Source organism: Corvus moneduloides, chromosome 5 (assembly GCF_009650955.1).
Source record: "Corvus moneduloides isolate bCorMon1 chromosome 5, bCorMon1.pri, whole genome shotgun sequence".
NCBI lineage: Eukaryota > Metazoa > Chordata > Aves > Passeriformes > Corvidae > Corvus > Corvus moneduloides.
Genome location: NC_045480.1, coordinates 5,665,986 through 5,682,981, shown reverse-complemented (window position 1 = coordinate 5,682,981; position 16,996 = coordinate 5,665,986). Strand labels below are relative to the sequence as shown.

The 16,996-nt window shown below is 41.4% G+C and overlaps 1 protein-coding gene across 1 annotated transcript in view; it reads left to right on the top strand.

Moving 5' to 3' along the window:
• The window catches only part of KDM3A (lysine demethylase 3A), a 29,923-nt gene extending 13,690 nt beyond the window's left edge, over positions 1-16,233 (top strand). Inside the window, exons 11-26 of the mRNA XM_032108330.1 lie at positions 196-397; positions 1,839-2,053; positions 4,708-4,860; positions 5,088-5,183; positions 5,516-5,643; positions 7,330-7,516; positions 8,003-8,169; positions 8,909-9,145; positions 9,535-9,706; positions 10,628-10,718; positions 11,274-11,404; positions 12,217-12,336; positions 12,423-12,562; positions 14,345-14,521; positions 14,603-14,737; positions 15,212-16,233. Of these exons, the coding sequence (XP_031964221.1) occupies positions 196-397; positions 1,839-2,053; positions 4,708-4,860; positions 5,088-5,183; positions 5,516-5,643; positions 7,330-7,516; positions 8,003-8,169; positions 8,909-9,145; positions 9,535-9,706; positions 10,628-10,718; positions 11,274-11,404; positions 12,217-12,336; positions 12,423-12,562; positions 14,345-14,521; positions 14,603-14,737; positions 15,212-15,292 (2,432 nt within the window). The 3' untranslated portion in view covers positions 15,293-16,233. The remainder of the gene's footprint in view (positions 1-195; positions 398-1,838; positions 2,054-4,707; positions 4,861-5,087; positions 5,184-5,515; positions 5,644-7,329; positions 7,517-8,002; positions 8,170-8,908; positions 9,146-9,534; positions 9,707-10,627; positions 10,719-11,273; positions 11,405-12,216; positions 12,337-12,422; positions 12,563-14,344; positions 14,522-14,602; positions 14,738-15,211) is intronic.
• The last annotated feature ends 763 nt before the right edge of the window (positions 16,234-16,996 follow it).

The following is a 16,996-nucleotide window of genomic DNA, read 5'->3' as shown; positions in this document are numbered from 1 at the left end:
ACTGTAGCTTGAGACAGTTCCTGCTGACAGGAGAAGAGGTTTCTGCTAACTGCAAATATTTTTAGCATAACTTTATTTCAATGTAATGTGAAACTTAGAGGAAAAGTTGACGTGCTTCTATCACTAAAATACATTTGCTGGCACTTCTGTGTGAAAAACAGAGGCTTTTCTAATCCTGGCTGCTCTTCCCTGCAGTAATTGTTCGCAAGTCCATTTTATCTGACGCTGCTAAAGTGAAGAAGCTGCAGCAGAGTGGAGAGGCATTTGTGCAGGATGGCTCCTGCAATAACATCGCCCCTCACCTGCACAAGTGCAGGGAATGCCGCTTGGACAGCTACCGCAAGAACAAGGAGCAGAGAGACTCCACCGTCTTCTGCCGCTTCTTTCACTTCAGAAGGTAAGAACAACTTGGGATACTTTAAATACCTTAATATTCCTTAAATGTGAAAGGTTAAAAAGCCCCAGTTCTATGTCTGGAATGGTCTCATGTTTCAAAGCTTCTCACTGTTGGTGTCTAGCTATAAGACCAATATACCCCACTAAAGAGTGGCTATCTATGGTTTTTTAGCCCTTAGAAATGATACAACTTCTTCATTTGAATAGAAAATAGTTTGGCAGGACTTAGAGCTCTTTATTTTGCTGTTCTGGGCTGAGTGCCAGTAGGATAACGAGTTTAGTTTGAGTGCTACAGCTCAGTAGAATTGGAGATAGCAGTGAGAGGGTAGATTCCACGTTGGTTTCCTGAAGTTTTGTGGTTGGACCTATGAAAGGTTATCCATGAACCCAGAGCTGTGGAAGAGTTGCAGTACGTGGCTCTGGGCTTCCAGCTGGAGACATTTAAGCTTGCCATGGAAGCACTTAATCTGTGCACCCACTAGAATTCAGTTCTGTTGCTAAAGGTTTAAAAAAAGGCAGATGTGCTACTAATCTGCTATTTAACCTCAGATTAGAGATTTTACTATAGCAGCTCTTTGTATAATCTGATGTGTGAGACCAGCATAACAGACTATGCTAATTCATCCTCTCAGGGTAACAATCCAGACTTGCAGTGCAGTTCAAATCAGATGAACCCTTCAGTTTAAAACTTGAAACTGATGGAACTCTCCCTTTTTATTGTGTATGAAATCTGTCAGATCTGAAGATAGCATTTGTCTGATGACAGCAGCTGCCAGTACATGTTCTCCTGCCACACTTAACACTACAGTGAGCACACGTTGTCATCAGAAGTCAACTTTCCTCTACAGCATTTAGTAAAAAGGTTCCTGAGCAGAACTCTTCATGTTTGCCATTTAAGACACTACTAACAATATAGATCTCATTCTTTCCACCTACTCAGAATCACTCAGGAATATATCTTACTCAAATTTTGCTTGATGTTTTTTGACAGCTGCCTCCAAATGAATTGTTACTGAAATACAGTCTATATTTAAGGCGCTGTAACCTCTCTTGAGAGTTGTATGTAGTCCTAGATAAAATTATTGCTGTTGCCATCTCTAAATGTGGTCCTTAATGCCAGTGCATTTTAAAAATCGTAAACCTGATTTGGTTTTGTGTGAATAAAAAAACCCCAACACTACACTTGTTGTAAGATAGATTTCTAACTAAAAACCTGGATGTTTTCAGTGTGTTTCTGTAAAACAAGCAGTGCATTGAACATGTTTAATGCTAGTGACCAGTATGTTTACCCATATCTGTTGTAACCTTTCAGTAAATTCATTGGCATACAGTACACACATTTGCAACTCAAGCATTGACTGACTGGAATGAATTTAAACCAGTACGGCATTTGAGGTGATGAGGGTTTTCTCTCCTTTTCCCCCTTTTTTTTTTTTTATCAGGCTGCAGTTTAATAAGCATGGAATACTGCGTGAGGAAGGTTTCTTAACTCCAAATAAGTACGACCCCGAGGCTATTAGCTTGTGGCTACCCTTATCCAAAAATGTTGTGGGTCTAGATCTGGACACAGCAAAGTACATCCTTGCCAACATTGGAGACCACTTCTGCCAGCTGGTGATATCTGAAAAGGAAGTCATGTCAACGATTGAACCACACAGTAAGATCAGCTTGTATTGAAATTGTCTGTGTTTTCACAGCTTTATGTGAAGCTTTAAGCTTCTGTGTGAAAGTAAATTGCATATATTTAGAAATGTCATTCTCAGAGAGGGAATGATTAAGAGCCACTGTGAGCCAGTGTCAGCAACTCTTTGTTTCTCATAGGGAGGGGGAAAGGGAAGGGTAATTCCACCCTTTTTTGTCAGAAGTTGTTTCTCAATTTATCAAATTACTTTGCCTGTTACAAAATGTAAACAAAAAATTTAAATAAAGCAGCAGGTAGCTGACAACAAAATCTATTCTTGACATGTAAATGAAACAAAGATTTTGCTTTGCACAGGGTCTGTTAGATTGCTTTGGTCCTATTTTATTGTAATTGTATCATGGACCTAATGCTGTCTGTCAGTAAAAGAGATTTTTCCTCCACCTTCAGTTTGTAGTAGCACTTTTAGAAGTGATTGTGTGCAGCCCTACTGGGAATAGACCAGAGAGGTGCTGGTGAGGGGTAACTGGTTGGGGAGGTTAATTAGTGCAGACAGGGCAAACTTGGTGCCCTCAAACACAGGGGTTTGGCCACATCAAAATATTTCTGTAGCAGATGTGAGCAGAGAAATGGGGAAGTCTATGACCTTGCATAATCACTTCTTGGAGTAGAATGACTCTTAAAACTCTATTTGTTTTCTGGATTTTAAGTGCGTGGCTGGGGTGCAGCACAGTTGAGGAGATTGCCACTGTCTGCTGTGTTTGGGGAGTGTTGACGTTAGATAAAGATCCTCTCAGTTTGGCAGTCACTCCACTGTTCTGAAAGAAGAAAAAAAAATGAACAGGCTTGAATGCCCTTCAGAAGGGGAGGGAAGACTTGAGATATTCCAGAAATACTTGTAGTGGGGTCTTACCTTGGGCTACTTGGAATCTGCAAGCTTTGCTGTTCTCTTGACCTGCAACATATTCAGGCCAGTGGAACCAAATTATTTGTATCCAGGGTGAGATACAGTCTGGAATACAGAAACACTTTCAGGAGGGTGAAGCTTTGGGTGGAATTCATGAAGCAAAGGGGAGGGTGTGGTGTTTCTTAATAGCAGAGGATGCATCTCTTGGCATGGCTACCAGGAACATTCTCTGCTTAAAAAACACAGACGTGTGTGAGTTTTGGAGTTGGCTTGAAAAAGAGCAAAATCTCATTAATTCCTTTTTTATTTTATTGCCCTGACTAGTGAGGGCAAGGGAATTCACTTTCATTAATATGGAGGTTATTTTGAATGCCCTGGGCAGGGAAGAAGTAATTTACAGTCTACATGTATGGTGTTCTTCAAACAGTTCAGTGGGAGAGTACTCAGTCAGCAAAGAGAAAAGCGAGATTCTTCTGCCACCCTGACTTAAAGTTATGGTAAATTTAAGTGAATTAACCCCTGTGTGGTAAAAGATTGAGCAGTGTAGAAGAACAGCTTGTTAGGTCACATTGTTCCTTGGCCACCAAGTGCCGAAAGGAAACAGGATCAAACTACAGAGAGGAACCAAAAAAACAGGAGTAGAAGGGGACAAGATTCAGAAAAGACAGGAAATGACGTTCAAAAGAGAACAAAAAACCTTCATCCTGTTTGGGGGAAATTGGAGAGTTGACCTGGAAAATGATAAATATAGTGTATGTTTTTAAAAGACAAAGAATGGAGCTGGTGATATTTAGACCTGTGTCTCTTGGAAGAATTCTGAAGCAAGTAGTCAAACAATTTTTACCTCCTACTTAAGAACAAATTGTGCTAGGCTATTCCAGTGTTGTTCCATACTTAGTCAATGGACATTATTCAGAAGAAGAACAACAGATGTCTTGGATCCTGGTATGGCTTTTTTAGCATGCATTAGGACATGGTCTCTCATAACTTGCTTTTAAAATTAAGAAACCCTGTGGGCAGGAAAGTTTCAGAGAAGTTACAAGTGTGAAAGGTGGTAGGAGGAGGCAGGTGTGTGCTTTTTGTCTAGTCTAGTTTCCTAGCTGGCAACATAAGGAAATGGAGATCAGGCTAAAATAATTTTTGCATAATCACAGATTCACAGAAAAATAATACAACCCTGGAAGGGCTTGTAATTGTTTGCAAGATACTGTCAATGTTTGGGATATTTTGAGTGAACTGAAGAAGTGGCTTGGGGTGAGGAGAGAGGAATATAGTGAGTCCATAGGAAACAGCAGCAGTCAGTGCTTCAGAGAAGAAAATCCGCTGTTCTGAGGAGATCAGGTACACACTTGGAAACATAAAACCTCCCAAAAGGAAGAGAGAGAACTATTTGCCCACCATGCTGCTGAATAGAGAACAAGGGCAGACTGGTTGTGGCAAGCTCCACATTAAGCTTAGCTTGCCAGCAGTACCTGAATTTATTTCGTAGAGTAGCTGTGGAATTTCCAGTTAGGAGAGTGTCAGCAGTGTGCTTGTCAACTTGGGCAAACGCATGTCAGGACTAAGAGCTATGGTTGGTGCTGCACAGGAGGAAGCAAAGCGGTCTTGGTTGCTTGGACTGTTTTGTAACAAAAGCATTTTTTGGAGTTCCAATACAAAACCAAGTCTGAGTCATATCACTGTAGTTTTTAAGTGACTGTATTTAACACTCAAATGCTGAATTTTGTTTGGACTAACACTCTGACTGTCCCATTGCTGCCCGCAGGACAGGTGGCCTGGAAGCGCGCGGTTCGTGGCGTTCGCGAGATGTGCGATGTCTGTGACACCACGATCTTCAACCTGCACTGGGTCTGCTCCAAGTGTGGCTTTGGGGTGTGTGTGGATTGCTACAGGATGAGGAAAAAAAGCTCACATGAAGGTGGGGAGTGCTTATTGCTACCTGAAACAAAGGGGGAAGAGAGGAAATAAAATCTGTGTATTGAACTTGGAAGTCAGTGATAACCTTAAATGAGACAAAAAAATCCTTCCCAACAAGGACATGTTGTAGACCTGTGGTTGGATATATCAGTAATAGTAAAATATGTGGCTTTCCACAGCAGGATGAAAGATGCAATAACAAAACAGTGTAATGGTCTTGTTTTACAGACGATGACTCGGATACTTTCTCCTGGTTTAAGTGTGTGAAGGGGCAAGCACATGAACCAGAGAATCTAATGCCTACACAAATAATTCCTGGAAAAGGTATTGGAAATATTTGATTAACATAAAAATGTTCTGTAGGATTTTGCTGTCTTTTGTATGTTGTTGATACTGTACTGAGTGAGGTTTGATTTTAGTAGTAAAGTTGGTAAAAACTTAGCATTTATTATTCAAAGACAGGAGTAGCTCATGTGTTTAATCTGATTTTATTATCTTTGACCTTTACAAAGAAGTAGCAGAACTTCTTGTTTAATGATGAACTGTATTCACATATCATTGTTTATCTGCACAACACACACAATTTCTATAAAAGTCTTAGTGGCTGCTGGATGTTGTGGTTGCATGTGAGCTCACTGACGGTTCTCTCCCTTCAGCTCTCTATGATGTTGGTGACATTGTTCACTCTGTAAGAACAAAATGGGGAATAAAGGCAAATTGTCCTTGTGCAAATAAGCAGTTCAAAGCACTATCAAAGCCAACACTAAAGGAGGATTCAAAACAGGTATTGTTATTGCCTCTATGTCTGTGCAGTTAAGTTTGTGTCAGTCTATTGCATGTTCTTGAGACCCCTGCTAATTTGACTTTGTAGGTTGCCAGCCCTGACCTCTGTGATAACCCCACCACACAGGGACATTTTGTATTCACTGTTCATCTTTCTGGTTCAGTTCTTTAGGTTTTGGGGAAAATCTCATTGTGTCCCCTTGACACTGAGCCTCAGTAGTGACCTGTCCTTGAAAAAGGCTCATGAGGACTTAGAGAAAAAATGGGATTAGATTGAGATCACTTGAGAAGAGTATGAAGAACAGAGGAATGGGAATGGTTGTGAAGTGTAGGCTATTCCTTGAGTCCTGGAGATAAAATACATGCAGCATCTAAAAGAATAAGGTGGAAGAGCACTGGGATTCATAAAAGAGCTAAACATGAAAAACACTGAGATTTAGAGGAGTGTAGAAAACCATTGATTTCTCTAGCAGTCTGGTAGGTTTGCTGCTCTGTATGTAAAGAATACCCAAAACACATGAAACCCCACAAGATCCGTATATTTGTAAATGGATGTAGTATTTTTTTGCTTTTGATAATAGAGCACAAATTACTAGCTTAGTTTGGAAGTATCTTGCAAGAAATGGGATGAATTCAGTGATTTAAATTTTGTTGAAGCTTATTCATAAGCTTGTTTTGAAAAGAAATGTTTCCTTTAAGTGTAAGAAGCAGGTTGGATTTGATTTTGGTGTTAGTAATGAGCAGAAGAGATGAAAAATATTGTCAAGTTTTAAAAGTCTGGAAGATGGTTATGTGAATCAAAAGTTAGCATATGACTGACCTGGTTTCAGTCTTCTGAATCAAGATTTCCTATGACTCTGGATAAACAGCTACATTAAATTTATCTACTCCTCTTCAGAATTAGATACTGCACTGGTTATGTGAGCATAAGCTCATTAAAGTCTGAAGCATTTTCTGTTATGTCATGTTTAGAATCCTTACCAAGCATCAGCAGTCAATGAGAGATGAAATAGAGAACGTAGCAATAGGCAGACAAAAGAGCAGAATAATTTCTTAGCTGAAAATTGAGCAGAGAGGGGAAATGCCACCAGTCACGCAGGAATGCCAGGGCAAAGCAGTGGTTCTGGTTAGTCTGTTCCTAGAACCTCCAAATGACCAATAAATCAGCTGCAAAGGAGATGGACAGTCCTACACTTGGATTGTGCTGGCCAGGCCAGTGCTGCACTCAGGCAGGTGTAGCTCAGACTTGGCAGGTGAGTGCACTTCTGCTACCACATTAAGAGAAAAATTTAGGAATGCTCCATGTCTGTTTTAGTCCTCTGAACTAGAGCTCCAGCTTAGCCCTGGCCTGAGCGTCAGCTACCACTAGAATTGTCAGAACTGCTGTTAAAACCGCACTTGGTTCCCAAAGCAATCCCAGACAACGCACCTGGGAAACTTGGCTCTCTGTGCTTGTCTTAAGGCATGATGAACTCTGGCTGCTCCTGAAGTTGGGAGATCCTGAATGCTGCTGATCTGTCATCTCCCGATCCTGAGCTGCAATGCTGACCTCTTGTGGAGGTGACATGTTTTGAAGGGCCAAGCCATTTTACTTCTAAAAGAATGAATTTGGATGTGTTACTGCTTGCTTTCCCTTTCTGAGTAGGGTGTGTTTGTGTCTGATCAAGTTCTCGCTTTGCTTTTTCAGCACTTGGCATCCGGAGACAGGCCCAGCCTTCAACACAACACTTTTGTCCTGAGCCCACAAGTCACTACACATGATCCTCCTCTAAAGTCAGCACTTGGAAGCAAACAAGCTGCTTCTGTAAATACTTCTCCTTCATTAAATTGGTTTTCAAACCTAACAAGTGGAAATGTGAATAAAGAAAACAAAGGTACGTGCAGAGCCAGTGAAGAGTAAACCCTTTGTGGCTGTTTGTCAGAAGAATATAGGTCAGACCCAGCAATATCTTGTGCTGAGAGTGAGGTCATCTGCCTGCTGGGATGGATGTTCAGTGTCTGGGCTGCAGAACTGGCCGTGGCAGTGGCTTGGAGTGAAGCCTGGCAGAGTTAGCATATTCTGTTTCAAAAACTGGATTAAAATCCCATTGATGCAAGTATTCTTGAAAATTCAGTTTGAGAATATTTTTTGTTGTTGTTTTTTGTGGGGTTGTTTTGGTTTTTTTGGATTTGGTTTTTTGTTTTAGAATGTGGGAGTTTAAAACCTTTGGTTTATTGAAGAAAGTTAAGTGAAAGAAATACTTTATCTGCGTGTATTGGGAGGAGATCTATATATAATGTTTATGCATGTAGGAGGATCTTGTTTCGGAAAAAAAAATGCAAAGTATATGCTTCTCATGGTTTTCCTTTTTTCATTTCAGAGAAACTTCTACCAATTTCAAAGAATGAAAACAAACCTCTCCAGACACTCCCTAGCTTAGCCAAGCCAGCTACAGCCCTGCAGACATTCAACAGTGCAATATTAAGCCCTGTGAGCAACAACAACACAGGCTTCTTGCGGAATCTGTTGAACTCTTCTGCAGGAAAGGTACAGGAAAAATTCTGTCCTACAGGTTTGAGTTGTTTCCAGGCTTAGATTCTGTTCTAAACCTGGGAACAGCTGCCACAGGCAGTTTACTTACTTGTCACAGTAAGTAAAATTCTGTCCTTATTTGGGAAGGACTAATTCAGTTTTGATGTCTCAGCAAGTCTTGGTGAGGAACAGGGAACTGAGTGATAAAGCAGATTAACTTCCTTAGGTTAGAATCTGGCAGGTACATTGACTGGGATGTCTTTTAGACTTAAAAAAGAAGTACCAATGAACATGCAGATGGAGGGAAGAACCTTCTGTGGTATCTTCCCCATACCTCATTTGTAGACTGGTTCACTTCAGATGTTTCTGGGCTTTGTCTGATCTTAGATGTGACTTGAAAGTGGTGGGGAAAAGTACTGGCTGTGAGAGTTCTTTGCTAAAACTGTAGTTTTGCTCTTTGATACAAAGCAAGTGCTGTTCCCTGCTGCATATCCTGGGTCTCTGCAGTGTTGCTGAGGTGTAAACCAGAGCAGAACTTGTTGTGCCAGAATTCTGTAGACAAAGTATCAGAAATGTCAGTGGCATTTAATCGTGGTGCATTTCTAGACAGCAAAGTTCTGCAGTTGTTTGTTTCTCTGTATGATTGTAATTTCAAGTGAAAAATTTTAGAAGTGGCAAATACTTTCTTTAAAGCCTGCAGGACAAGGCAACAGAAAAGAGCACTCATTTTTTGTTCTTTCTTTTTTTTAATCAGACAGACAATGGACTGAAGAGTACACCCAAAATCCTTGATGACATTTTTGCTTCCCTGGTGCAAAATAGAGCCATTACAGACTTGCCTAAGAAACCTCAAGGACTGACCATAAAGCCCACGATAATGGGCTTTGACACGCCCCACTACTGGTTATGTGATAACCGCCTGTTGTGTCTTCAGGATCCCAACAATGAAAGCAATTGGAATGTCTTCAGGGAGTGCTGGAAGCAGGGACAGGTATTTTCATTTTCCTGCTTTTCCCATTTGCAATTCATGTGCTTTGTCCTGTCATTGAAGCACAGGTACAGCCACTGTAGTGATAAGCAACACTCAACCTTCATCAAATGACATTAACACTGTTACACATCCTTATCTAAGGATCTGTTTTACTGTTTAAATCAGTTTCTAAACACAGTGCTGAAATTATGGCTCTGTATAAAAAGCTGCCTCAGTTTGAAACAAGGAATGCTCAGATGCATGGTAAGGCAGAATTCTGGTAGGACAGGCTGAGCATTTAGTTTGCAAAATGCCTGCATTCAAATGCTCAGTGTATTTTATGTATGACTCTGTTGTAGTTAGAATTTTTGGTGTTTAATAATTCTTCAGAATATATTCTTTCTTCCTAGCCTGTAATGGTGTCAGGAGTGCATCACAAGTTAAATGCAGACCTCTGGAGACCAGAGTCCTTTAGGAAGGAATTTGGCCAACAGGAAGTAGATCTGGTTAACTGCAGGACCAATGAAATCATCACTGGAGCTACTGTAGGGGATTTCTGGGATGGTTTTGAAGATATTTCAAGTAAGTACTGTGCATCTTTGTTCCAATAGGTGATATTTAGCAGCAGTAGTTCTGCCCTAGCACAGACCTGTGATCCACAAGCAGTGTAAAGGATGTTCAGGCTTTCTCTTTGCCTTGGACAGTTTGGTGAGGATACATTGCTGACATTTTTACTTGTAGGATTGTGCACTGGATAGAAACCTTCATTCCTTCAGGAGTATGTTTGGCTGCCTTTAGTCTTTTGGGGAAGCATTCTGAGGAAACTTAAGATCTTCCTAGCAGCTAAGTTCACTTGTCAGCTTTTTTTTTTTTTTCCAGCTGAGTGAAACAGATGAGAACATGTAGAGGTGGTGCTCACAAGTTAAATGGGTTCTGCTGTTTTAACTTGAAGGTGCTTTTTGGTCCTGAGGAACTGAAGTCATTTCTTATAAAAATAGATTTAGAAGAGGTGAGCTTGAGATTTTTCCAGGACAATTAATACTTGCTATTGCATTTGGAGTTCTACTTTATCTGTTTATTACACATTCTTATCTAAGGATCTGTTTTGCTGTTTCAAGTAGTTGTAAGCTGAGGGAATTTGGTACTTAGGGCAAGAAGAGTGGGAGGTGGAAGACTCACACCTTTCTCCTCTGTTACTTGATCTTTGAAGAAGTTTGGCTTCATCAGGTACACAAACCAGTTGCTGAGCTAAATTGTAGGAAGTGCTTGGGCAGGGAAACAGTAAAAGCTGCTTGTCTGTCTGACATCTCCTGTTGTAACATGTTTGTCATGACAGTGATACCCTACTCTGGTGTCAGATGAGCCTGTTTGTCTTTGGTTCTACATGAATAGTTGTGGAATGAACATGATTTTAAACTGAGATAAGGATTTCTTTATCTTGGTTCTTTGGATTCTGAGTTGTACAACTACTAAAAATGAAAACTTGCTAATACTTCACATTAGGTCGCCTGAGAACAGAAGAGGGTGAGCCAATGGTATTGAAGCTTAAGGACTGGCCTCCAGGAGAAGACTTCAGAGATATGATGCCCTCTCGGTATGAATTTCCAGAGGAAATGTTTTTGTGTGGTACACCCCCAAAATAGTGGGAAGTAGGAATACTGTCACATTTTGATACCTGCTTCAGCTTTGAGCAGGAGTTGGTGACATGTGAACAGTTCTGTTTCTCAGAGATGCCTGACATAAATGGAAATCCTGCACAAGTTTCATGATAAATTTTTACATAGTTCATTGTATTTGTTGCCAAGTAAAGTGAGTACCTAAATCTGCTCCTAAAAGCCTGGATCCCTTAGAAATCTGAGTTCAGTTGAAGCTTACTTTTTGGCCAAACATTTTTAAGTATGTGGACTTAGGCTGTTTGATATTCCTTGACATGATTACACAAGGAAATAGCATTACCCCAGAGCAGTTAAATTTGTTGGTCTGCTATATTTGTGTGCTTTGTTTGTTCAGTTCCTTTTCATGGTGTCCAGCAAACCCCCTGAGGGAAGGAGTACACTTCCTTGACTGGAAAGAGCTTTTATTGCAGTCTGTTTTAGTCTGCTTTTGGTTTTATCAGTACCTAATGCTAAATTTTGCTGCATTACTTTAGGTTTGATGATTTGATGAAGAATATCCCATTGCCAGAATACACCAGGAGAGGTGGCAAGCTCAACCTTGCCTCTCGACTCCCCAACTATTTTGTGCGACCGGATTTGGGCCCCAAGATGTACAATGCATATGGTAAGGAGTTTTTCAGTCTAAAGGTCACGTTGACCACATGTTCCTGTTTAAATTTACTGTAGATTATGTGAATCCTTGCTGTTGTAGACAATTTGATTAATCCTGTGGATCAGAAAGCCTGACTTTGGCTCACCTATAGGTATTAATGATGTCCAGAGCATGATATGATTTATTTTATTAAATATCTTCTTGTCCAGGTGGTTTCAAGCCAATAGTAGTTATTCCCAGTCTCCTAATCAACTTGCTCCACAGCCTCTTTACTGTAGCTAGCAACATGTATTTGTTGTTTTGCTGCTTCTGGCTGTATTGCTTTTGTGGTTCTCCTTTTTGGGCTGTATCATTTACCTTTTATTCTCTCCTTGAGCAGTTTTTTTCCATGGCTGGTTCATCTGCTGTCACTCAAAAGACATTTAAAATTGGGCAGCATCATGGCCACTAAAGAGATCGTAGCTAGTAAATCCTTTAGCAGCTGCTGTTTAGAGTGAAAAAGAGACTGCTTCTGAAAGTGCTTTTTTCTAAATGGCTGTAGAAACTCTTTTCTAGCAGGTCTTGAACACGACTTTTATTTATCATACGGGCTAGCTAGAGATAACATTGGTCTGTACCAGCCTGTCAGCAGATCACTTGGGAAGCCACAAGATGGAGCAAGGTCCTGGATAGAAAGCATATTGCTGTTCTGGAAGCATTTGTTGGTAGAAGTAAAAGCACTCTAATCTTTTCAGAAAGTGCTGCTGAGAGTGGTGTAACACTTCGTTGTCTTACCAATGGATCTGCTACTCCTTTTTTTTCCCCCCTTTGATTCCTTCCCCCAGGCTTAATAACACCAGAGGACAGGAAATACGGCACAACAAACCTCCACTTGGACGTGTCTGATGCAGCCAATGTCATGGTTTACGTGGGGATCCCCAAAGGCCAGGCTGATCAAGAAGAAGGTAAAATCTTTGTGGTGTCTGTGGGGATATTTCTGTGGCTGGAGGGCAGATCCTTTTATGTAACTGCTCGTGTTGACTCCCCACAGAAGTGCTTAAGACCATACAGGATGGTGACTCTGATGAACTGACAATTAAGCGTTTCACTGAAAGCCGAGAAAAGCCTGGAGCTCTGTGGCACATTTATGCTGCCAAAGATACAGAGAAAATCCGGGAATTCCTTAAGAAGGTAAGATGTTAACCTTAAAAACTGGTCTTCAGGCTGTGTAGGCTTGCAAGTCTCTATCCTTAGGCTTTTCTCCTTCATATCCCAGTTATTCTGGAAACAAGTACTTGAGTTGTATCCAAGACAAAACTTGTCCAGAGCCATGAGTCTTGTAGGATCTGGAAAGGGTGGAGAGTTGAAGCTTGAAGTTACCTTGTATGTAGCTACTCCTCCTGCCCACTTTTCTCATAGACGAGTAATGTTACATAGTGAACAAGAAAATAGCTGGTTTAGATTTAAAGAAAAGCACAGTTTAATTTGGTCATTCTTAGAAGAATGTGAGATGTTCTTGGGAAATTCAGAGCAATACATGGTACATAAAGCTCTTCCTTGTTCTCTCTGTCTTACCTTTTTTTTCCCCATACCTTGATGATGTCTGAATTTAAGGAAAAGCATGAGGTATTTTGTCATGTTTTTATGGGAGGTAAGGGTTTAGTGCAGATGTGCTACTACATCCAAAAGGGCTTGTTTTAGTGTTTAAATTTACCTCAGGTAGCCCAGAGTTTTGTGGTCTTAATTGTGAAACTTCTTTGGTGCTCTGAAAATGGAAAGAGCCAATATGCTGATATGTAAAAGGATAAATGGGATGATCTGAACAACTGTTGGGCTGGTGAGGCTGATGGCTGTCCTGGTGGAAGCTGGGAGAGGCTGCAGCAGACTTACTTAATATTAACAAAGAACAAATCTTGCAGTTGATAAAACATGCTCCTGGGTTTGATAAGCATTAGCACTTGGAGTCTTGATGTCTGTGTCTCACACCTCAGTCCCTTGTGTCACACTTGCTGGCAGGTGTGGGCCTTTCAGCAGCTTTTAGTGGAGTAGAACCAAGCTGTTCATCTCCTCCTAAATGGGGTTTTGTGCTACAGTCCTGGGTGTAAATGGCTGCTGCAGCAAGCTGGATTTATACAGGAACTTCTTGCAGAAATTCTTTCCCCACAGCCCTCAAATTTCTGTCCTAAAGTGCTTGTTGTGCCTCCCAGTCTTGTTTCTCCTGAAAATCTGGTTTGCATTCTCTGGGTCAGTGAGCACGCACTGACTGACTGTGGCCTCAAGGCAGACAGGTGCTGAATTCCACACTTGGGTAGTGTCTTCCAGTTGTAGAGTCAGAGAATTTCAGAATGGCTGTGGTTGGAAGGGAGCTTCAATACCATCTCATTCCAATGCCCCTGCCATGGGCAGGGACACCTTCCCCTAGACCACATTGCTGAGAGCCCCATCCAATGTAGCCTGGAATACTTCAAGGGTGAGACAGCTACAGCTTCCCTGGGCACCCTGTGCCAGGGCCACATTGCCCTCACAGGAAAGAATTTCTTCCTAATTTCTTCTTTAATCTAAACCTACTCTCCTTCAGTTTAAAGCCATTTCCCCTTGTCCTGTCACTTCATGCCCCTCTACACAATCCCTCTCCCGCTTTAGTAGTGTCAGAACACTGGTTCCATGTGTGAGAGGGGTTCCCATGTGAACACGAGTTGCTTCACCCTTCTGTTCCTTGCCACTGTCAGTTGGGATTACTTGCACTTTCCATACCCACCCTTGCAATGTGTCTGTGAAGCCAGTGGGACCTGAGAAATGTTGAAACCTTGACAAAGGCCTGAGTAAGGATCCAGCCTTTCATTATCTAACTTTCCTACCTGAACACATGGTGCAAGTCCCTCTGGCACAGGTTTGCATGGAATGCCACAGATAGAGCTTGACTGTCCAGTCAGACTGGTGTGTTAAAATGCCTGCTGTCTTGTGACTTTCCAGGTTGCAGAAGAACAAGGCCAAGAAAACCCTGTAGATCACGATCCCATTCATGATCAGAGTTGGTACCTGGACCGATCGCTGAGGAAACGCCTTCATCAGGAGTACGGAGTTCAAGGCTGGGCTATTGTACAGTTTCTAGGAGATGTAGTTTTCATCCCAGCAGGAGCTCCACACCAGGCAAGAACCAGGGACATGGGATGGCCTGACTGCTTGGGCAGCCCTTGGAGCAGATGGCTAATGCTTGTTTGTTCTCTCTAGGTTCATAATTTGTACAGTTGTATTAAAGTTGCAGAAGACTTTGTATCCCCAGAGCATGTCAAACACTGCTTCTGGCTCACTCAGGAATTTAGATATCTGTCACATACGCATACGAACCATGAAGATAAATTGCAGGTAACTTCCCAATGCTCAGTGCTCTTGATCCTTTACAAAAGCCCCACTAAAACACAACAGACAACCTTCACCAAACCCAGAAGGGCTGTGGCCATACAACCCAGGTTGCTTTTGTGTTCAGATCAATGTTAATGCATTGGTTCTTGAAATTTCAGTAGTGTTTGAACTGGTAGGTTTTTAGTAGTTTTGAGAAAGCCCTCTGAAGCTTCTCCTGAGATTCTTTTCAGATGCTTTCTTCTGCCATTTCTTTTGTTTCCCCACCAGCTGGGCAATGCTCTCCTCAGGCTACAGGGTTCACTTTATCTCCTGTTAGAATGTGAACCTTGTTTTCCCAAGTTTGTGATTTACCTGAAGGTCGGGCAGATGAGTGTCTGAACTGACCTGCACAGGGTGAGGGGAAGGAAGTGGGAAAGCTGGAAAATTATCTGTGCTGTTTGCTTGTAAAACCAAGCACCTTTTCCTTTGTTCCTGCAGGTGAAGAATGTCATATACCACGCTGTTAAAGATGCAGTTGGGATACTGAGAGCTAACGAATCCAGCCTTAGCAGACCGTGATGTAGAGCGCCTTAACCACACACTATGAAACAGAAGCGTTGGCAGCTGTTCTACCTACTCAGTCAGGACCTCTGTGGACTTTGAGATTATATGAATGTTACCTCATCTTCCTTTCAGCAGTACCAGAGGATCGTGGTACTATGTTCTGTGTATTCTTCCAATGTTTACAAACCTGATATGTATATGTAGTAATATGTATGGACTGTGGCATACTGTGAATGCTCAGTTGCAATAGAACTTTATACGGAGTTGCTCTCCAAACTGTACAAAATACCTCCTATAGAACTGTCGAGAACTATTCCAAATTACTCGTTTGAAAAATATTATTCAAGGCATTGTAAAGCTTCAATTTCTAAAATTTATTTTGGGGTGGGAGGAAGTATGAAATCACTCAGTTTAATAACCAATTTACATAAAGTTAAGAATGCAGTTCTGGAATTTCACATTAACATAGAACTAGCATTTAAAAGTAGCTTTAAGCTATTGTATAGTAACATAGAGATGGGAGTTAACCATCTTTAGGTAAATGTATTTAAATTTCTAAATGTTAAAAGAAACTTTTAATCAAATGTCTTCTGTTTGAAATTGCTCTTTAATTTGAACTGTTTGATTCTCTTGTTTTTAACACTGAATGGTTACATAAAAATTCCTCTATTTCAGATACTGTTCCTTGCCTGTCTTCTTCAGTTGACTGTTCAAAGTGTAATTAATTTGATGCAGTACTTTGAAATGCAAAAGAAAATGGTGTATCATAAACTGTTCATACTGTTTTTTAAAGTATTTGAAGGCTTAGGGTATGGAATACAGCAGCAGACCTGTCTATAGATATTTTTGGTTAACCTAAGCATGACTTAGCTGCCTGACTGCTGCTCCTGTGGTCTGTATCACATGAGCTTTCCAGCTTCAAGCTGAAGTGGTACACACACAACTCAGGGTTATTTGGAGAAAGACTGAAAACATCATAAAACTTAAAACGGGAAGAGTGGTCATGGGTGGAAAAGTGAATCTCTCATTTGATGAGATACCCTGAGATAAAATTAACCTTTGAGTTCCTTCCCAGCACTGAAAGGTGCAGGATGGCTGTTGGGAACAGCTGCACAGGAGAGGAAACCTTGGCAGCAAAGTCACTTTTCTGAGCTTTATGCAACAGAGGAACTGCAGCTCCCCCTCCCTGTAGTACCTCACCTGCTGTTTGTGATCAGCATTAGCTGTTGAGTCTGTCTGGGGTGACAGGATTCTTCTTCAGAGAAACTTCCTCTCATTGCTCCCTCAGGAGTGGGGACAGGCTGCAGTGATGTGCAGGGAGTAGGGGTCTTTCACTAGAGTTACGTGGACTTACAGAAGGTTTGCCTACACAACAGCCCTTCACTGGGGTCAGTGAGAGCTCTCCTCCAACTTAACTTGCTGACACCTCTTGACAGTAAATAACTTGTTCTGGTCCCTTCAGCTGGCTTGATTTGGCATTTTGTGCTTGAACTCGTCAGGTATGCTTAAAAACACCACTTACCTGAACATTTTCCCTTGAACTATCAAGTTGAAGTAGATGACATAAAGCAGGTTAATTGCTTTCCTTGGAGCCAGCTGGAGTACAGGTACCTCCCAGGGAGCTGAGTCACACTGATCTTACACACCCTGTGTGCACAAACATCTGAAACGACCTATTGTTGAAGCTGCATTTTGAGCTCTTACCACTGTGCTGTTGTT